Source organism: Sorex araneus, chromosome X (genome assembly GCF_027595985.1).
Source record: "Sorex araneus isolate mSorAra2 chromosome X, mSorAra2.pri, whole genome shotgun sequence".
In the NCBI taxonomy this organism is placed as follows: domain Eukaryota; kingdom Metazoa; phylum Chordata; class Mammalia; order Eulipotyphla; family Soricidae; genus Sorex; species Sorex araneus.
Window position 1 is genome coordinate 142,834,731 of NC_073313.1, and position 22,984 is coordinate 142,857,714.

At 40.6% G+C, this 22,984-nt stretch overlaps 1 protein-coding gene across 4 annotated transcripts in view; it reads right to left on the reverse strand.

Moving 5' to 3' along the window:
- Positions 1-5,146: 5,146 nt before the first annotated feature.
- The window catches only part of EDA (ectodysplasin A), a 667,860-nt gene continuing 650,022 nt past the window's right edge, over positions 5,147-22,984 (reverse strand). The window contains exons 3-8 of one of the 4 annotated variants that reach the window (XM_004615751.2): positions 20,872-20,895; positions 14,575-14,754; positions 11,981-12,015; positions 10,778-10,829; positions 7,519-7,634; positions 5,147-5,705 (exon numbers count right to left, since the gene is read on the reverse strand). In XM_004615751.2, the coding sequence (XP_004615808.1) occupies positions 5,454-5,705; positions 7,519-7,634; positions 10,778-10,829; positions 11,981-12,015; positions 14,575-14,754; positions 20,872-20,895 (659 nt within the window). In that variant the 3' untranslated portion in view covers positions 5,147-5,453. Of the gene's footprint in view, positions 5,706-7,512; positions 7,644-10,777; positions 10,830-11,980; positions 12,016-14,574; positions 14,755-20,871; positions 20,896-22,984 lie in introns of all 4 variants that reach the window. The other 3 variants (XM_004615750.2, XM_004615749.2, XM_004615748.2) reach the window with 3 other exon arrangements.

Here is a 22,984-nt window from a genome sequence, read left to right on the forward strand (position 1 = left end):
CTTTTGAATATACTTCCTCATCTATAAAATGAAGCTAACAATCCTTCCCCTGATTACCTCAAAGGTTGATGGCAATATCAAATTATATCAAATGTGATTAAACTATGCAAGTGGAAAACTACAAAAAAGGATTCTCATTATTTTCAAGTCTTAATCTTGAGCACACAATGACCCACCTAAATTTCATGTTCTCTCGATGTTTAAAATTGAGAGAATCTTGTCTTTTGAAAGCTCTAGTAATGAGTACAGCCTGTTGTACTTAAGTCCACACTCTGCCCCAATGCTGCAATAAGATGGGTCAGGATGAGGCTTCACTTCCTTGTGGATGATAGAATCTCTCAGATTTTTGGCTTAATGGTTGTTGGAAATGAAGGGTTACACAATTTGGCCCACAGCTACTTGTTTCATCCCTCCTGGGCGGATGCCCTTTGGTTATAATGATTAACTCATGTCAACCTTGTCAATCTTGTATATCAGATCACAGTGTGATCTGCTGCCTCTGGCCTGGATGCCTGCTTCATGACACGGTACACAGCAGAACAAAAAAATCCTTTGCCATTCCTCTTTCTCCAATACTTTCTTTTGCTGGAGCTGACACTTTCTTTAAGATTTTTAAAGCAATTTCCTGGATTCCCAGGACTGGTTTTCTTTGAAAAATGAATATAGGCTAGATAAAGCAGCTCTGTTTTAAATATACATATATATTTATACACCCATATATTGTATATAGTACTATTCTACTGTTAAAAAGAAGGAATTTGTGCTATTTGGGATAAAATGGGACTTGGAGTGATTATGCTAAGTGGAATATGGAGGGAACGGAAATAGAAATACTGGATGGTCTCATTTATATGTGAAATATAAGTAATTAGATTAAATGAACTGGCAAAATATGACACAGACTCAGCGAAAACATAAGAAAGGGGGATAGGTTAGAGAAATGAATTGAGGGTTCTTTTTGGTCACATGTGCAGTGAATCCTATATGCCTACAAACTGCAATTAAATCCCTGAAATTGCATAATATTGTAAACTAATGATGAATCTATAATAGAACTGTAAAAAAGTAGAAATGTAACATCAGGCTCTGTATCCTATATAAGAAATTCAAGGGACAAGTTAGGGCTTCAATGTTCAAATGGTACTTTCTTGGGCACTGAACTGTCAAAGGTCACTACAGGGAAACTGCTACTTATGTGTCCTAATCTCCACCTATATAAGGGGCTTACATAAAGGCACGAAGGTTGTGAAAAGTGACTAAAACTATTTGGGTCGAGGCACTCCTTAGTTGTTATTTGCTTATCTTCATATGAGCTTCCTCCTTATTTATCCTCTATAGGGATGAGCTTAGAGTTAAGTGATTAAGTCAAAGTGATAGAGCAGGAAGTACAGTGGACTTGGAATCACATCAGGCTAACAGTTACTAATTAGTAGATCTTGGGTAAAAAAAATTAAACTCTTCAAGCATTGGTCTCCTCATATACTAGGTGGGATGCTACCTCAGTAGGGAGTTAGGGTTAGTGTCTCATGAGCTGTTTTGGACCCAGGACTGCAATATCTGTTAAAGGTGCCCATCTCAAATTGATGGTGACCCCAAGGTATGTCAATGTTTAGGGACAATGTCCTTTTGTGCAGATCTTGAGCTTATGGAATATGTGGCTCTACGAAAATACCTAAGGTTATATGAATGATAGTGTATGGTTTGAGTCACAGAGGATGTGGGATGTTATGACAGGAAATTTAGACTCCCTCCCTTCTGCTGGCCTTTCTCTGAAAGAAGAACCTAGTCTGCAGGAAGTGCTCAAGCCAATTTCAAGAATGGGGGAAAAGCTTTATTTGCAAAGAATAGACCATTAATTTACACAAACTTACATCCTAGTTTATATACATTATGTATAGTTTATATACACAGTACCTCACAAGGATGCTGACCCCCAAAGCAGCACTGGGCCTGCTGCAGGCCATTCTCATAAGTAAGCTCACCTCACCCCATCCCATCTGGAAAGTTTTTGAATCAAGAAAGGACACTCCCCAACTCCTCTTGGAGAGAGCTCTGAAATGGATTAAAAGGAAAAAAAATAAAATTCTTTCCTTGTTCACCTGGCAGGGATGAGGCCGGAGGCAGTACCAGGGAGGCTCTAGGACTTCTTGATCTTGGACGGGTCCAGACGCTGGAGTTGGAAGAGGTTCTGATGAAGGCAGCAGCTAATCTCTTCCTGTTTGGCAAGGATGCTGACAGGGGTGGGGGTGGTAAGCACTTTGAATTGCTTTCATTCTCCAGTTTTGGGGTAGAAGAAAAGGACTGCTGCAACATTTCAAGGGCTGAATCTGGAGGTCAGTACTTACTCCAGCACGCTACCAGTTCCCTGGGGAAGGGGCCTGTCTGCACATCAGGAACTTGTGTCAGAACGTAGGCTGGGCTAGAATCTGTCTAAGGGACTTTCTAGTTCTAAATTTCTCTGATGTTTCTATTTGGAAACACCATACATTACATAAAACAGGTATTCCTATATGGGTCAAAGTCTCTGTTTCACCTCCAGGGTTCCTAGATTTTTCATGCTCAGTAAGAGAAATTTGTGTCAATATGAATGAAGGAAAAACTAAGGTACAGGCTACATTCTCCAAGAAAACATTTGCTGAGCAGTTCCCCCCCCCCAAAGCTGTCTTTTGGGCCACATTCAGCCATTGAAGCCTAAGCCAGTGAAATTCCCCTGCTGAGAAATTCAGCAAACCTTTGTCACTTACTGGCTCACAGATATCCTTGCCCCAATCTCCAGGTTAGCTCCGGCCCTCTGGTCAACTCACATCAAGAGAATTCTACACTTTAAATCTATTTCCACATTCACTAAGTAGTAAATTGCTTCACCGCTTTGCCAGTGCCTTGAGCAACCACAGAGCTTCCAAGCTACCTATTGCTTCCTTGGTTACCCCAATCTGCAGATGGTTCTTTTTGAGGGTTCACAATAGAATGAAGAGTCCTGTGCTAATCCTATTTTCTCTTAAATCCTTCTCTCAGTTGGAGAATATGAAGAGTCTCAGAATATTAGAATATTAGGAATATTAGGGCACGTTTAGGAAGCCTTTTCTTTCCTCTTCTTCACGACCATATTTGGCTTTACGACCAGTCTTCTTTCAGATCTTTCTTCTATCCCTGAAAGATCCTGGTAGTATCAAGGTCTCTGTGGTGTGGGAACAGATAGTGAAGACTTTGCCCACAGTAGGAACTGTATATATAAGCATTAGTTGATTCATTGGGCAAGTAAAAGAGTACAAGAGGTTTAAGTTCTATGGAGACTGGAGGCCTGCTGCTTAGACTTGGTACCAAGAGGATTCTTCTGACCTTGAGTGCTCTAATATTGGTGGCAACTTTCAAAAGAATTGGTCTCTTCTTTTACCCCTAGGGTCCTGGTAGCCAATAGAACAGGCATTACAATCAAGGAATGAAAATGAGCATCTGAGTTTCTTTAAGAATTCTGAATGCATATTGCCATTCTTATTTGTTCTCTCTAGACTATAAATTCAATACAATTTTTCAGTGTAATGGAACAACTTTTGAATCAAATCTGATGGAAACCCTAGAACTGTGATTTAAGCTGGATGAAATCCTGGTCAAAGCACTTAATCTCACTGAGCCTCAACTAAACAATGGGATTTGTAATATTACCAATGTAGATAGCAAGAGAGAGAATACTTTTCAAACTTTAAGAAGGGGTCCTCATCAGTTCCTTTTAAAACTGAGGACTGTCTAGGACACTTTATAGAAGTTGTAGACAAACCCATGCCCTGAGTATTGCAAGAATGTTATCAGCAATGCATCAGACAACAGTGACATACCTTATTTGCTTTGTGATCTGATTTTTTAAAGGACAAGCAGTGCAGTTTTTCAGAAACAGAACTATAATTATGAAAGTATCTGTTGTTTTTGGTGGATGTCAGCTGCCTGGGGGAACACATCTATCTCCTCAAAAGAAAACTTATTTCAGGAGCAAGTAGCAGACTATACAAACCTGGTCTTCCTAGATTTGAGCCAAACCTAGCACCCAGAAGCCAGGCTGAGCCCAGATTGTTAGAATTCTAGCCTATGAAAGGTATTAGCAGAAAAACTAGCATTAGGAGAAAGGGTATTTGGGTCTGACTAGACGTGAGAGCCCTGCTCTATGCCCACACACTGAGTTCGCCCAAAGCTGGATTCAGTGGAGCCCACCATGATTGTGCTCTGATAATGGTTTTCGAAGTCAGAGTGAAATAGGGCAGATCAATAGGGAACAAACTGCTATCCTTTCAGAAAATTGCTGCATTGCAGAAAACTTGAAAAAAAAACCCTCTCTCTTACCCCCAGATCTAGCCCTTTCTGTGTCAGGCAGGAAAGATCTACTTTGGCAATCCACAAGCCCTATACAAAATTTGGGTACTGCAGTAAACTCTATTGGCAGCTGCCTAAATATTCAAACTTTAAAGGACTTTATGAAATCATCCTTTCCAGCCCGTTGGCCCCAAAAACAATTCTACCAGATGAAAAATGTTTGCTTCTTAGTATATAGAAAAGTTTTTGTGCTCAGGTGAGCTGAAAGGTATTCTAGTCTCACATAAACACAGGTCTTAAGTCAGGCATTATCCCAGATATCGGTAGGATCTTTTGACAATTCAGACAGGTTGGCAAGGGAAGCAATGGGGAGGGGAGCCCAGGGAGTGTTCTGAGCATGGAACACATCTGTAAACAACATGTAAGGCATGTGGTCCCAAGTAAGGCTTCAGGTTCTTAAGCAGGCAGGTTGTGGCCATTCCATGCAGCTGCTCCAAGGAAACCAAATCTCTTTTCTCTGAAGGAAGCCCAGCAAATTTCTGAGATTTGGCTCCTAGACTGAATGGATAGGCCTCCTGGCCCTTTGAAAGGCTATAGTGCAGAACAGTGAAGATGCTTTTGCTGTCAAGAACACCACTTGATAGTTTTGTCCCTTTATCTCTGTGATAAGCACCTTCCTTTACATAGATTACAACACTCCCCTCTCTAGTTCCCCCTCACCTTCACCCAAGAGGGGAACAGAAGGCCCCTGGGGGACAGGTGTTGACCCTCAGAGTCTGAAGACTCAAGTCTGAAGACTTGGCTTTCTACCCTAGACCCTCATCTTATTGCAACACCTGAGGATTTTGACCTCGGGCTGAAGAGGCATGCCATAAGCCAGTCAAAATGGAGATGTGGAAGGAGGTTCTGCTTCATGTAAAGCTTGGGGTTCATCAACTGTTCTGTGAATTCAAGGCCATTCTGGCAAGTCAAGCAAGACTTGTCATCCTGGAGTCACTGGGGGGAATAAATAGCACAAGGGAGGAGGGAGGTTTTTCTCTCTGTAGCTGCAATACCAAAATGCCTCTCTTCACAGCAGCACTTGGAGGTTCTGGGAGTCCCAGCTCCTAAGGCAGGGGTCATGGGCACAGATTGGGGCAAAACAGGGGAATCTAGGATGCAGGGGCCTCGCCCAGCCTGATGGCCCCAAAGAAGGTGGTGTGCTTGCTCATATTGATCGAAATGTCGGCATGCACCATCTTCACAGCAATCTTCTGTCGGGCTTTGAGGAGGCAGACGCCTGCGGTGTAACAAGTGTTGTAGTTGGTCTTGCCTGTTTCAATGCTTCGTGTACACTGCAGGAAGGGCTTCTCATCCACCACCACCTCGTAGCTGGCAAAGTCAGTGAAGTTGATGTAGTAGACCTGGGTGAGAGGCAACAAGAAGGGATTGGGGAAGAGAGAAAAGAGAGAGTGGGGCCCTCCCCTATGATGAATAGACAAGACTTCTTAGATGAGCTTCCAGTGCACCTTGTGAAGCAGACAGTGCCACTGGTGTGTTTACTAGTTAGCAACAGGAAAGGCAGGATGATAGACATATATGCTGTACTGTTGCCATTCTATGAGGTTCAGGGAACTGAGCAAATCATTCCTTCAACAGCCTACTGGTTGCAAACTTTGAGGAGCACTAAAACTTATTTGACATTCTCCCTCCCTTTTGTCCCTCATTCTACTACCTCCTGATCTCCTTGGCCCTGGCATGAACTGCACATATTAGGTGCTCAATCAGTGATACAGACACTAGCGATTACAAATTTACTGCCAATTCCAAGCATTAAGGATAAGGACTATTTGTGGATAAATGTAGAAGTCATTGATTCCCCTAGAGGGCACAGTAATTACTTTCCATTTCCTCAGTTTTACACTCAGTTTGTAGCACCCCTTGTCTGCAACTAATTGTTTCTCTCTGATTCTCACATTGCTTCTTGGCCTACTCATGTGAAGATCGAGAAAACAGATCCAGAGAGACGGAGAGCTGTCCATCACAAATGAGAAGAATTTTGAAGGGCAAAACCTAGACCCCTATCTCTATTTTATGGACAGAAGGAAGTACTAACTTATGTCCAAAGGCCTGGTCCCAAGGGAATTTTCCCAGCTTGCATGATGTTTAAGGTGTCAAGGCCTGAGACCACTCCAAGTTATTTTCTAGCCACATAAAATTAACATTTTTTTTTTATCCTTTATACCCTGACTCATTACAATCCACCCACCAAATGGAGTTTAGAGCAAATGGCCCATAAGAAATTGTGATCACACTCTGGTGCACCCCAGGAATTGCGACTTTCATCTATCATCTTGAAGCACTTTATGAAATATTGTTCTCTCCATAGAGTTTTAAGGAGGGAGGAATATATTCAGGTGCCACATTAGTTCTTGGCTCCTACAGGGACCCTGTGATGTCTGGATGCCTTACAAGTGAATGCTCATTAACCCAACTTCTCTGGCAAATCTTCCTGTGGGACCCATCTGCTGGCTCCATAGTCTTTTATCCGTGTGGTTGCTGGCTGCCTGCCTCATAGGAGCCCCACCCTCAAGGACTGTCACCTCTAGAGCCACCCCAATCTAGGCAAATAGTAGATAATAAGAGAGTGGAAGAAGATAGGCAATGGCAAATCTAGGGAATGGGCCCAAGCAGGACAAGGACCAAACAGTGGGAGTAAAGGGAAATTGGCAAGTGAAAGTAGGCAAGAATTACGAAGAAATAGAAAGGAGGAAACACACACGTGGAAGAGGAGAGACAGTCAAATCTGTGTGAGATGGAGAGAAGGTTCACAGGAGCACTCTTTATTATAAGGCCCAAGCTAGTGGTGTTGGGAAAAAGGATTGGTGTTCTCAGAAGCCTTGTGACTGACTTTCAAAGAATATACTGAGACAGAGTTCAAGTTTGGCAGTAGAACTTAGAGGTTTGCTTGGAAACAAGAGAAAATGGGGCCCTGTAGGAGGGAATCAGATGCAGGATACAAGAGGAGCTTCTTCTCATGTTTTCTGTGGTATCTGACTAGGGAAAAACAAAGGAGCCCCAAATTTTCTGTCCTCATTTCAATTCCCTCTAGTAGCCAAAGCAGGAAGTTAGTCATTGGCTGCTCTTAACTGGCTCCACAGTGCCCCTCTGTGGCCTGCATCAGATCTGCATTCTGGATATAAGAAGAGTTAGGCCTAAGACCGTACTCACTTCTACCTGACTATAGATGAAGTAGGTGCCGTCCACCAGTACCTCCAGCTCCCCACTTCGGGGATGCAGCTTAAACACCTTGGGGTTCATAGTGATGCGAGACCAGTCATTGAGAACTCCACCTGAAAGATCTCAGTATGAGAGAAGGGCAGTCACTCAGTACATGTCAGAATAATCTGGGCAATAATTAATTAATAAGAAATATTAAGCAGCATACAAGTCCCATACCTATCCCAATGCAACTTGGATAGCCCAGAAGGTCAAACCTTAAGAAAGGCATTTGGAAGTGTTTTTGCAGTTGTAAAGCAGCCACCAGGCCTCCCTTAGGCCACTGGGATATAACCCTTCCTTCCCTGAGCCCTTATGTATGTAAGGGTCTTTAACTAACAATTTTAGTTGGATTTGGGCATGGGAAAGGAAGAGGAGAGTGATAACTCTGTCCTATTTATTATTTTGAGTCCTGCAAAGGCAAAATACGGACATTGAGTGGCAGACTGTGTCTTGCTCTTGCTTTATTTCTCCAGCCATGACTCCTATCTTCCTATTTCAGAACTTAATGTTATTTTTTTCTCCTTTTTAAGAGATTCTTCTTTGTTGTTTATTTTGGGGTTATACCCAGCAATGCTGGAGGGGGTTCTCAACTCTTGGCAATTCTTAGGGAACCATGCAGAGCCAGGGATCAAACCCATGCCTCCAGTATGCAAAGCATGTGCACTAGCCCTTTTAGAGTCCTCACTCTGGTCCAAAGAAATTCATTTTATTTTATTTTATTTTATTTTATTTTATTTTATTTTATTTTTTTTAAGAAATTCATTTTAATTGTTTCTCCACACACCACCTCTTTGGAAAGATCCCACCCTGGATTCCCAGGAAACCAAGCAACCAAACAAACTGGCCTCTGGAGAAACTTAGGACTCATGGGTGAGTCAGCTGAGGCAGTAATCCCTAGGAAGAGAGATTTTTATGAGCCTGAAGCCAACAAAACACACTAGAACTGGCCAGGGGCTGCCAAGGTTATTTGGGAGCTAAGGATCCCTTGGCAAATTGCCCAGCTCTCAATTCTACCCCAGTCATGGCCTCCCTGTCTCAATTTGACAGTGGAAGCCTGCGTGTAAGAGGGGGCTGGAAAGGCTTTACTCTCTAGCCTAGAGAGAGGGATTTTTTTCTTTCCACCATAAGAGGAGAGAGTTCAAGCACAAGGAACCCTCTGCCCCCTCAAGCCCATCCATTATTTATTTTAAAAAATGACATTCTGAACATCTACCTTTGGCTAATTTCAGGAACACTGCCTCAGAGGCTGCCTCTGAGAAAACTTGCAGCTTCCTGGAAAATGCAGTTATCTGAGAAAACTTGCAGCTTCCCGGAAAATGCAGTTATCTTTCCTTGAGATGATAAACAGATCTGGGTGGGACAGATTTTCGATGGTAGTGGTCCCTTCAAGGAAGATAGGCTCAAGATTGGCATCCTCCATTCCTGATCCCCTCACTCTGCTTACAGTGAAACTAAAGATAAGTATAGATTAATACTGGGGATTAAACCATAAGGAATGGAACCAGCCTAGTTATGTGGCAGAAAGAACAAAACAATTCTCTCTGCTCACAGAATAAATACTATCAACCTAACCTTACAAATAACACTATTTTCTGTTTGTCTCATTCCTCTCTAGGCAGCTGGTGATCATGACCCACTCCAGATTCTTGGTTCCAAGGCACTCGGTCCCAGCGGGACCAGTTGAGTTTCGGGGGCATTATGTTCCTATTTATTATTTCTGAATCTATTAAGTTAATCTTGGTGGCAGGTCAGGATGTAGCTAAGTCAATCATTAAGGAAGCTCAGTACAGTCAGTTCAGACTCACTGAGCTATCGGAAGCTGCTCTCAGGCAGCAGGTTTTTTAAACCTTCATTTAATCTTTCTCACAGTTCTTCCTCTTGAAACTTGGTAAGCATCTGGTATTTTGGCTGCTCTGTTGCTTCCCAAGGCTCCTGCATTTTAGGCTTTGTATGCCCTGGGGACTGGATGTTATTTTACAGCACTGGTCTTTAATGAATGTTCATGTTTCTTTGGCAGAAAAAAATTCAAGCTAATTCTTTATTCACTGTGGTGTACACACTTCATTGAAGTAACGTAGTGCAGTGGAAAGAGCGAGACAGACATAATTTTGAATCCCAGTTTCTATAGTTAAATTTAATTTGGGACTAATTAATTAAGTCTCATGGAGCTTCGGATTCTGTCTCTGTAAAAAAGGATCTAAAACCTGCCTCACAGGATTGCTGTGAGGAACAAATACAAGAGAAAGGTGGTATATTGCAAATACAAGGCAGTATGATTTAGTAAGGTATTATTCAAACTCTCTGGGACTGTTTCTCATCTTTTAATGCAGGAATTATACTAAATGAGTGTTGATTAACCTCACTAAATCCTTTCCCCCTTTTATTGAAATATCACATGACTCCCACTTTCTGGGAGAAACACCTTCTCCACACATATTATGTGTAGGTCTATCAGAAAAGAAATTAATTAAATGCTGTTCTATCTTCTTGAATTTGTACTGTGAAAATGTTTCTCAAGACTATATATAACTCTGTGGTGACTTTGATATAATCTCCATTTCTCAGGAGACCCTAGTCAAGATCAGTGGTTTTAAGCCTTCTCATATCCGTGGACCAGTGAAAACAGGGACAATACATTTAGATGCTCATAAGAAATAAAATAATTATTTATAACATTATTTTGTGTTTTGGTTTGAAATTGGAATATAAAATTAAAAATATATAGTTATTTATGTGATTCCCATTTCTATTACAGAGCTTAGGTAACAGGGTTGCAATGATATTAATATTTATGGTTTCAATATGTACAACTACTGCACCTCACCACCACAAATTTGCCCAAGATATTTACGTTTTTGTTGATTCATTTTTTAGTTATTTAAATTTTAAATAAGCAGAAAGGCAGAAAATCTCAGTGCATCGGCATCAGCATCAGCTAGCAAGCTGGTTGTTGAAAACCACTGGTCTAGATAATGTTTCAAGCCTCTTTCAGCTTCCTAGTGCTTCTAAATATAAGCTGGGAATGACAGCAATGGGACTTATGAAAGCAATTACTGGATCAGCCAGCAGAGGGCAAAATGGAATAGAGAATCACTCTACTGCCAAGAGTATTTTAGGGGCTAGGGAGAAAAGAGGCTGGGGGGTTGATTGTTTGAAGGCTGGGGGTAAAGAGAGAGAAGATTCTCTTAGAGAGAGAGCCTACTATGACTCTTACCATTCTTGACTTGAATCGCTGACCCCTGGCCCTGTAGGTGCACCACAGCTGGCTGGGAGGATAAGGACAGAGAGAATAGTCATTATGAGATATGGGCTGCTTGCTTAGTCACTAGCTTCCATGTTTGTTTATACTTCTGGTTTGCAGTCTTCTTTCAGAGTCGAATTATTATCCCTCAACCCACTGTTGTGGAATGCTAGAGACCACATTTATATTAGGAGCAAATATGATGTTTTAGCTTTGCCACTTTATCCCGCTGCTCATCAATTTGTTCGAGTGGGCACCAGTAACGTCTCACATTGTGAGATTATTGTTACTGTTCTTTGGCATATCCAATACACCACGGGTAGCTTGCCAGGCTCTGCCGTGGGGGCGCAATACTCTTGGTAGCTTGCTGGGCTCTCCGTGAGGGGCGGAGGAATCGAACACGGGTCAGCCGAGTGAAAGGCGAATGCCCTACTGCTGTGCTATTGCTCCAGCCTTGCCACTTTATATTTCTATGATTTCAGCCACTTTTTAGTTTTATCATTTGAACCTCATTTACCAAACTAATTGCAAGGATTGCAAGAATCTCTGTTTGGGCTCTCTCGTGGGGTTGTTTGAAGATCGAATGGGGTGATGGATATAAAAGTGTCCTAAAATCCATCAAGCACCATGCAGCTGTGCAGCACTGTGGTCAAACAGCTATACTGACAGAGGCTGAGGAGAGACAAGGTAAGGCAGCAGAGCCTGTCAATAGACAGATCAGGAACCTCAAAGACTAGGGATAAAAGATTTTATTCTGTACATTAAGGCAGAAGCCCAGGCAGGGCTGAATCTGGAGCTGGTTGGCTAATATTCAAGGACATCCTCTTAAACTTTGAAGCTCCTGATCCAAGGTGCTCAGAATGCTGACTAAATGTCTTAGATGCCTGAGGAACTGGAGGCTCAAGTGAATGGTCCTAGTATTAGTTCATTTGAATGGACTACTCAGATCAAATATGGTGAGCTCTTTCTTTTGTGGTATGAGGGAAAGAAAAATGGCTGTGGCAAGGCTCAGTTCCCTTAGCTAAAGGCAGGCCCCGAGGCAAAGCTTTTCTATTCATAGAGATGGAAGAGGGAAAATAATCAGAACCTCCTAAAATCTCAACAAATTTAATAGGGAGCAGAGCAAAGATGGTGTGGCCCTCCCTTCTCCCCAGGGCAGAGCAATTCCCAGCCAACCTGGTTTTCTCTAGTTCCAGTTTTATCAGCAGCACCTGCAAAATAAGACGGTATAATCAGGCCATATCATATTTCCACTTCCATTATTCTTTACTTAGGCAAACAGTGGCGCATATTCTGTGACCCTCATACTCTGCAACCAAGTTTCTATCTGAATATTATTCTGCAGGATTAGAACTGGAGGGAGAGTAAATGAGTGCTCTGGGATGGGAAAATTATTTCTCCTCCCATCACTTCTCATGCCTGACTAGCAATTTCAGTGGGTCCAGGATCCAGCAAGGAAACTGGTCTCCTGCCAATGCTGGCCCATAGTAAGTCACATTAAACATACCCATGGGGATAGAGGAGAGGGACTTCATGTCTTGGTGTAACCATTAAACAATGATGTTTGTTTTATTTGATCCTTTAATCTCTATTAATTTTTTCACAGAACCCATTAATCATTAAAAAATATTGATTCCTTTTCTCTGCTGTTGTCATAGTAACTGAGTATTTTGTTGTGGTGTCTACACACATGTTCATGGCAAGGGGGAAATAACACACCTCATTATGCTACCCCCACAGTTTAGTGAGTACTTACCAGGGGTTGCACTCTTCAGTTGTGACAGGGTGAGACAGGGCAAGAAAAGATGGCCAATCCATGAAAGGTTAATATCACACATACATTTGGTTGTGCTGTGTCAGAGATCATACACTTTGCTGTAGGTGCTACAGATCTCAAACGCAGTACTACTGGGATTGTGCTTGACCCATGTGTGCTACAGCATTGATTAAACTCATTAACATTTGCAAGGCAGGCACCAACTTATCCCTGGGGCCTGAACACATTATCCTTTATAAATACTTAGCTCCATTAATGGCCTCTATTAAATGAGATTTATGTCTAGGAAATAAATTCCATGAGAAAATTTTTCATTATTTCTAGATGCAGACAGTAAGGTGCATAGATAGTAAGTTTTCTATGTGCTCAGGTAGTATTTGTGGAACATTGGATGAAAAAACCAACTCTAGCTCTTGTGGCAACAGTAAAACTTTAGACCTCTTTGAATTATGAGTCAATGAATTTTAGTCCTGATACAGAAGTTATGGACTTAGAGAACCAGCCACTGAGAATCCATTATTTTAAAGAAACAAATACCAAGATTGAAGATAGGCACAGGAGAAGAAAATAACAACTGACCCAAGCCTAGACAGTTTGACTTTTGTCAACTCCAATCAGGTAGGTAGGTACCTTTTGCACAAACTTCTGGGCTCAAGGGGAATGGAGAAAGAGTTTACTGTTTGAATGGACTATGTGGTGGGAGTTAGTATCTAGTGAAGAAACACTTGTTTTCTTCACAGGATGGGTCTTGGTCCTAAGGTTTGCTTCTTCTACAGTCTGAATAATAAGTTTCTATTGTTTGATCATCATCAATTATTTGTTAAACTTGAGTTTGAGATTAAACTCCTCTAGGGATTATCATTTTTTTCTCAGATGCCTTTTTTTCTACCCATAGCATATTTCCAATACAACATCAGCGTGTAGAGTTGAGAATAAGAGCAGTCCAATTTCATGTCCAGTAAACAGGTTGACAGGATGAGAGGAAATCTAGTCAATCTTCAGGTCTTCTGTCTTTGACTCCTATGGATTTACTGGCCCATTTTAGGGATATGTAGAGTCAGAAATAACTTCTGGAGACACACAAAAGAATCTCTGAACCTAGCGTCTTGCTGTAATGATGTCTCTGGACTTTAAGCCAGGCCGACTTCACCGAGGTGCCTCAGAAGGCAGCAGGCATCATCCCTCCACCTGCCCCCTAAGAACCTGGCAGCTGCCAACTTCCAGAACCCAGTGAGAAGTGCAGGTATGCGGTTCAGTGATGGCAAACTCCAGGCCTCAAGTGATAGGAGATGATCTGGTCCTTCTCATCCAGCTCCCCCCACCCCGCCCCGTCCCCATGGGACCCTGGAGGTCATGCCCACAATAGCCTTTGGTTACTATTTAAGCTCCTTAACAGCCATGATCAAGAGACACACAAAAGAATCTCTGAACCGAGCAACTAGCTGCAGAGATTTCTCCAGATCCTTATTATCTAAAATTTTAGAACTCCAGGAGTGCACAGCCACACTCGCAGATGCACAACATCTTATGCTATTTATAACAAGCAATACAAAAAAGAATATGGAGGAGATTATATGCCATAGAGGCAGGGAGAGGTGTGGGATGGGGGATACTGGGGACATTGGTGATGGAAAGATGTGCACTGGTGAAGGTTGGGTGTTTTATCATTGCATTACTGAAACTCAAACATGAAAGCTTTATCTGTAACTGTATCTCATGGTGATTCAATAACAAAAAGAAATAACTTCTGATACAAGGGGGAGACAGGGCAAGAACAGATGGCCTATCCCTGACAGGTTAGTTCCAACAAGAAGTTAGAACGGATACAGCCCACTGTCTTGTTTAATTTCTAGTTCTGCATTTTGCTAGACCTACTAGTTATTGTATTTTGAGCTCCAGTGCCATCACCATCACCCAGAACTTCTGTCAGCATCACTTCTGCCCTACTAAAGTACTAGTGTGGAGCTGGCACTAAAAAGACAGAGGGACTCACCAGATGGTCCTTGGAGACCAGGGGGTCCCTGAGGGCCAGGAGGACCTGGAGGGCCAGGCGGTCCCATTACAGTTGTCCCTGGAATCCCAGGAATCCCTGGAATCCCTGGGGGTCCTTGGGGTCCTGGGGGTCCTGGAGGTCCTGGGGGGCCATTGGGCCCAGGAGGTCCTGCCTTTTTTCCTGAAAAAGAAGGTTTGGTGTTATGATTGAAGTTATTGACTTGAGAAACTGTTAAAGTTCTACAGACGCAAAGCAATGGTATGTCAAGTACCAAGTTATTATGACAACAGCAGAGAAAAGGAATCAATATATCTTCTTTTTTAAGATTAGTTGGTTCTGTGAATGAAATTACTAGAAAGGGATCAAAGAACAAAATTCTGGGAGTTTCTAGTGTTAAAGAGGCAGACATCTTATCACACATCTACCTTCATGAATAATCAGAGTAAAGAGTAAAGAGGTAGGAGAAGGCTTTTAAAAAAGGTTACATTTCAGCTGACTCCAAAGGATCAAAATTACCAAGTAGCTGGACGTAAGGTTCACTTGCTGCTACTTTCCTGAATTCTGCACTTTGCTAGACCTACCAGTTATTAGTTACTGAGCTCCAGTCCCATCACCATCACCTGAAACTTCTGTTGAACAGTATTAATTTTTGGATTATTAATTTTATTTATTAATTTTATGTTTACTGCACAGTTTGGTGAACTTGATGTGCTTTTTGAACCACACCTTGTGGTACTAAGGCACAACTCTTGGCTCTGTGCTTAAGAATGAGTGACTACTGGCAATGCTCAGGGGAGCAGAATTGATGCCAGGGATCAAACCTGGGTGGTGGCATGTAAGGCAAGTGTCTTATATCCTGTACTATCTCTCTGGTCATTAAAAAACTAACCTGGTGTTACAAGGTTTTATTTTTGCTACTTTTTGGTCATGCCAGGTAGTGCTCAAAGGCCATTCCTGGCAGTGCTTAGGGGACCATATGTAGTGCTTGGGTTTGAATCTGGGTCAGTGGCATGCAAAAAAAAATTGCTCTACCCTGAACTATCTCTACAACCCCTGAAGAACTGATGTGGATGGTAAGAGGAAGCTAAGAGGACAGCCTGACTTTTGAGGTATCATCATCTACAGGAAACTTTGCTACAGGAACAAGGGTCTACAGGAAAATGGGAAGTTGGTACATAGTTGATAATAGCTGGGAATGAGGAATTGGAAGAAATTTAAGATAGGGATGGAAGGAGTAAGGAAGGAGAGGAATAGGGGGCCATGTAGTGCCAGGAACTGCACGAGCTAGACATATTCTACTACTCGGCTCTCTCCCTGACCGATGTATTAATTATGAAGACTACCATCTCTTACCTTCCTTCTCACTGTTCTTCCAGAACAGTTTGGCCCTCCTATTTCATATTCTAGTTATTTCAGTATTCCTACATGGATGAAATTATGTTAACTGAGTCACAATTGTAGTCTTCAAGCACTGCAGGTAGTCATAGGTGGCTGTCTGCCTCATTCTTTCAATAATTTCTCACAATAATGTGGAAGTCCCAGAAATATAAACCTTTTTTCAGACTCAGTCACAGTGTCTTTTCCTGTATGACATTCCTAATTCTAAATACAATGCTCTGAAATCTCAAGCACCTACTGATTGTGACTCTGCTTCCTGACAGTGGGAGAATCCTGTCCTAATTTATCAGGTCCTCATTTAAGAATAATTCCACATGTTCAAAAAATACAACCCCCATTAGTAACACCAACAGAAAGGGCAGATGTTCATGTCTAACCACATCTGCATTTGAAATGAAACGACAGGGTCATTACGAGGTCATTTTTGAAAGGAAGAAAGGGAGGAAGGAGGTTCAGAGAGCAGCTCTCCCAGGCAGAGTCCTTGTAGCCTTGGAGACAGGAACTTTAGCATTTTCCCCTGTACTTAGCAGCAAAAGATTGAATCTGCTCATCTTCTAAAGCTAGCCAATTTCAAGACGCTGAACAGGAAAGCCATCTCCCTTCAGATTTGGGCAGCTTCCAAGTCAGGCTTATTCAATACCCAAGTTTCAATTCCAGCTAGTGTAGTGGAAAGAACACAGAATATGTACTTAGGTGATAAGGCTGTAAGCCCCAGCTTGCCATGGACACATTTTGGGCAAATCCCTTCTTGTTGAGCATTAGTTTCTCCATCAGTGATATGAGGAGCTGGGCCTTGATGATTTCCCGAAGTTTTCTCTCAATACTGAGGTTCCATAAGGGGGAATAACTTATACCTGGCAGCTAGGAAACTTCTATAGCCTGGTTTTATGGTTTACATTTGCCTTATTAGTTCTCTACGTATCAGAGATAGAAGGGATGGTGCATACATGGTGGTATTATCTCAGAGTGTTTCCAGGTTTAACGGTGGTTTTTAAACTGAAGGTGTTCTGCAGATAGCACAAACTTCAGTGTCAAGACTCCATGTCTCCTGTGACAGCTAATGTAATTTGGGAAGAATTACAGCCAGAATCTCCTCTAGGCAGAGAGAACAATGGTTGTAGTATAAACAGAGAATGTTCACTTATGAAAATGTTAAAGTCATTTTCGGAAAAGCTCCTGCTGTGATCTAGTTCTGCAGCTGGTCCTCTTTGCTGCTTTGCAACAAGGTTTAGGCAATTGTGCTTCTCACCCTTGCATAGTCACATAATGTTGGCCCAAGAGGAACATGTACAAATTACCCCTGGATCAAGACCATAACTTTACAGGACTGAACTCCTTCTCTGGTTGCCTCACTTTAACAGAGTACTTCATAATATAGAAACTTTGATATAAAGTTTATATATAATATAGAATATATTATAATTATTATAATCATATATTATCATGTATTATAATATTATAACATTTACTATAATTATAATATATCTTCATAATATAGAAACTTAATATATAAACTATTTCAAACTTTTATAAGTTATGAAGTAACTTATGTTACTTTATAACATAGAAACATCTGTACTTAGAAAGTTGTATAGTCTTTAAACTGAGATACTTTTTGTGTGTATAAAAAGTTTGTACTCTTATTTATCAATTCAGGAATTTAATCCAGGGCCTCATGCATGCAATCAGTACACTCACTCTACAACAGGCCACTCTGAATGACTAAATGAATGAACATACTTTTTTTTTCAAAGCTAAAGTTTAAAAATGTGCATTTTATCAACCTCTACCTAAAGCCATGTTGTTGAAAGCATAACAAAAAGTGAAAAATGTTTTCTATATGTATAAGCACAGATATATCTATATCTATCTACCTCTATATATGTATATGTGAGAGAGAAAATGAGAATACACTTGGATGATTTAGTTGTGGGAGAGGGAAAATTCCATTAAAGGATGGAAATTAAATGATCAACTCAATTTACCTTTTCAGGCAAGTGCCTACTCACCGTGTCCAAGGAAATCTCTATTAAATAGTTTCGAAATAACTTTCAGCTGAAGTAAATGTTTAAGGCCTATGTGCATTCTCCTCCCAACAATGTTCTATACTGAAGGCAGCAGTGTAAAGCAGTTATCCAAGTCCCTGACAAAGGAAATCTCAGAGTTGTAATTTCAGATATTTCAGCCTTGACAATTACCTTCCATTTCCTATAGCAGAATGTTCTCTCAGTGCTCACTCATTGGATAGATAACACTGCAACTGGTGTTGCTCACAACACATGCATGCTCTATCCTCTGGTGATTAGCCTATTTACTGTTGCCCCAAACATGTCATGCTTTTTCATTCCTTTGAGAGATTATTTTTTGCTTTTTGGGTCACACCTGGCATTGCACAGGGGTCACTCCTGGCTCTACACTCAGTAATTACTCCTGGCAGTGCTCGGGGGACCATATGGGATGCTGGGAATCGAACCTTGGTTGGCCACGTGCAAGGCAAATGCCCTACCCGCTGTGCTATTGCTCCAGCTCCCCTTTGAGAGATCTGGGTATGATATTCTCTTTTATGGAATATCCTTTGCTCTCTTTATTTTCTTATACTTCAAGATTCAGGCTCAATAATACTTCCTCTGCGATATATTTCCTTACTTACTCAGAAAGAACTACTTGTTCTTTTTCTGTGATCATTTATACCCTGTTCATATTTTGATGACTGCATTATTTTATAATTATTTGAATGTACTTCCACAATTCAAATGATGATAGGGGACTTCTGAGGACAGGAACCATTTTTTCTCCATTTCTGTAGCTCTATTTGTAGAAAACATGGATGTTTTTTCACTGTCTAGTGAATGAGTGTAAAGGATAAAACCCTAGTATCTGTAATTCGCAATTAACTTCAAAAGAGAAGGACAGAGAAGGAAAGAAATGGAAGAGGGACATAAAAAGAGGTAGACAGGAAGTAAAGGGGCAGGGATAGGGGTATCAGAATAAAGGTGGTATATAGGTGAAAAATATGTATATATCTAAAGCACAGAGCCAACAACACTGTAAGCATGAGGCCCAACCTGCAAAAATAAAACTTAAAAGTGTCACTGGCAAGAAGGCAGACTTGGGGCTAGGATGGAAACTGGGGACAGTGGTGAATGGAAGTTTACACTGGTGGTGGGTTTGGTGTTGGAATAATGTATTCCTGAAATTCTACAATGAACAACTTTGTAAGTCATGGTGCCCTAAAAATAAATAACAAAAAATGGGAAAGCATTTCCAAACCCATCTATTAGGAAAGAAAGTCAACCTTTGCTTTAGAAGCAGACAGTCAATATTATGTGAATTTCTTAGGTTTAAATTATTTGTCAAAATTTCTTTTAAATGTGACAAGAGTTAAAATATCTACATGCTTAAGCTATAGAGACATAATGTAAGAGGTAAGTCACTTGCCTTGTATGAAGACACCTTGGTTGACTCTGGTTTGATCTTTGGCACCATGTATGGTCCCCCGAATACTACCAAAGCACAACTTCAGGAATAGCCCCTGAGCACTGTTGGATGTGACTCCAAAACAAACAAACAAAAAACCCCAACAAAACAAAAACATACAAACAAAAACCAACCAAAGATCAACCAATGGAACAAAAAACTCCTACATGCTTGAAAGTCCAATTTACTTTCTTGGGGCTAATGAAGGTAAGGCTTTGCATTGAGTTGATCCTAGTTCAATCCCTAGGAAAACTTATGATCCCCCAAGCACTGCTATGGGTCACTGTAAGCACTGAGCACTGCTGGGTGTGACCCATACACGCTACCCTCACTCCCCAAAGTCCAAATTACTGTGATAAATGATAGACTGAGTAAATGCACAGAGTAAGTTTTCTTCATTGCTCCAGTTTTCTGAATGTTTTCAACTTTGCTCAACCCTCAGAAGGTCATGGTTTCCTCAGTTCCTTTACAACAATGACATGGGTTTTCCATATTTTTTATCATGATATCTAAAGTATATTCTCATACACAGTGTATAAGAGTGGTGGTGGCCTATATAGTCTTTTGACCTAGTCTGAGATTGATAATATATTCTATAAGGCACCCAAAATCTAAATAGAGAGAATAAATTCATTTCTAGCATTTTCATGAAAAATAGTTAATTTTACTCTTTTCTTACCAGAGCAGAATACAGAAACAACTTGTTCTTTCAGTTTTAAGGAGTGGAACATACTGCCCCGGCCCTGCCTTTTGGAACATGATCTCCCTCTGCATTCTTCTCTTCAAGTAAGTAAGCACTTATAAAAGCCCTTGGGTCATTATAACTATAATGGGGACTTTCTGACCCAACACTGGCACAATAGAACTACTCATCTACAAGTTTCTTAGAAAAGACTAAAAGATCAGTTTAATGTTCCAGCTTAGTTTTTCCGTCACAGAGAAAATGATATTGAAAATCTTAAGCAAGAAATATTTTTTTCTATCTGAAAAATAGATTCAAAATATATTCAAAATAGCCTTTACGTCAAGTAATAGGGTACTGAGCTCTTAGGTAGCAGTATACTTAGTCTTCATGAGCATTCTCAGGACTTCATCTGTATATGATTTTTGATTTTATAAAGGACGAAAACAGGACAAAGGATAAGGGCAGGTGAAAGGGTGAGGAAGAATGAAGGGAAAATAAATTTAATTTTAAATGAAATTATATGAAGAGGGAGCATGAACATACTAATCAGCTTGCATTTGTGGCTAGAGAAACAACCCTGCCTTTCATGGGCCTTCATTGAAGAAAGTCTATTTCCTTTATTTTGGAAACTACTATATTCTAGCATTGAAATAACATAATATAAAATCTGTCAACTTTTTCTTCTAATTTGAGAAAAGACATGAGAACAGTTGTATAAAATTAGGAATTTAACTTACCCTTTTTCTTGCTTTTAACTGGTCCTGTTTAAAAAAAGAAAATGCAAAATTAAGTCACAGGAAATTGAAAGTGTTTATTTTCCATAACAGTTATAGAAAGGGTCCCCAAGATACTGCAAGTCAGGGAGAGCCCTATGTCAAAAGTCAGGTTATTGTCAAGGTTAACTCTCAACTATCACACACTCGAAACCTGTTTTTCTGAATGTTGTTACAAGACAGGGTACAAGAAATAGTCTTCCACTGGATGATATAGCTCAACTGTGGAATACGGAGAGACAAAGCAAGAGAATAAACAGTATCAAACAATGATAAAGCTTGGCTTTGTATTACAAAACTGATTAACAAACTCTGAGGTTATGTGAAGGGAATGAAAGCCAGATCAGAGGTAACATAGTGACAATGGTGGAAGATCATGAGTTCTTTGGTGGTGGGGAGAGGTGCATAACTTTATGCATCAATATCATAAACTTCAACACTATTGTAAACATATTACCTAAGCTATAATCAAAATTTAAAAAGAATAGATTTTATAAGAAGAATTTTCACACTCAACCTCTGGAGGCATTTAATCTTTTCCAGAGATAAAATATTCAAAAACAAAGAATTCAATGATTTAGGGGCAGCACCCCATTAATTTAGTGAGTCGTGAGATTAAAGGGTTGTGTGTACAGATGAGTAATTGGTATGGAGTCTACTGCACTCTAGCTGGAAATGAGGGTAAATTACATGACAGGAGCAGGGAATGGCAGTTTAATTTTTAGTCACTCCCTATTGTTATTTAAATATTTTTATTTTATTTCATCACTGTGAGACTACAAAGTTATTCATGATTGGGTATCAGGCATGCAATGTTTCAATACCAATTGCTTCGCCAGTGTCCGTTTAACTCCATCAGTGCCTCTCTTCCATTTGCTTCCCATCCATTAATCTGCCTCTGCCTCTATTATTTGCTCTGTAGTTTACGGTACTGTTACTGACAAGGTTTCATGCATAATATTTCACCACCTTTCAGCACCACTTACTCCTCTCAGTTGAACATCCCTACACCATAGTTGTTGCCACCTCCCTGTCCTATTACTCACTCCCATCCTCAAGGGGCATGATTCTTAGTGAATATCAGTTCTAATTTTCTTTCTTTTCCTTTGTCTTGGGGTATTTGTTAGTTCACTAATATGTTTATTTTTATCCTGTATAGGAGAAAAATTCTGTGTCAATTTCTCTCTGACTAACTTCACTCAGAATGATACTCTCCCAATCCATCCAATTAGCAGAAAATTGCATGGGTTTATCTTTTTTTATGTCTGAGTAATATTCCATTGTGTATACATATTATAGTTTCTTTATCCAGCCATCTAGTCTTGGACATTAGGGTTGTTTCTAGATTTTATTTTATTTTATTTTATTTTATTTTATTTATTTTTGGGTGACTCCTGGCAATACACAGGGGTCACTCCTGGCTCTACACTCAGGAATTACCCCTGGCTGTGCTTGGGGGACCATATGGGATGCTGGGAATCGAACCCAGGTCGGCCGCATGCAAGGCAAACGCCCTACCCGCTGTTATCACTCCACCTCGTTTCTAGATTTTAGTTATTGTGAATAGGGTTTCAAGGAACATAGGGGTACAAATGTCTTTTTTCTATTTTGTTTTTGGGCCCTTGGGGTATATTCCAATAAATGGAATTGCTGTATTAAATAAATGCCCAATTCCCATTTTTTGAGGAATGCCCATTGTTTTCAATGGTGCAATTATAATAAATGGGGTCATGCGCACTCTTACTGTTATTTACCATAAACTGACAGATAATTTTATTAGTTTTGTATTTAATTTTTTATTAAGTCACTGTGATTCACAAAGTTATTTATTGCTGAGTTTCAAGCAAACGATGTCCTTCCTAATACCAATCAAACACCAGTGCCAACTTCCCTCCACCAATATTCCTAGTTTCCCTTCCATACCCCAGCCTATCTCCTTTACAGGCACATTTTAAAGTCTGGTTGTCACAGTTTTGATCTCATGCTTTCAGTTTTGTTGGTCATATGAAACACAAACACACACATATCAGCTCTACACTGCCAATATATCTGAGGCCCCTATCTTCTGGTCCTGTAA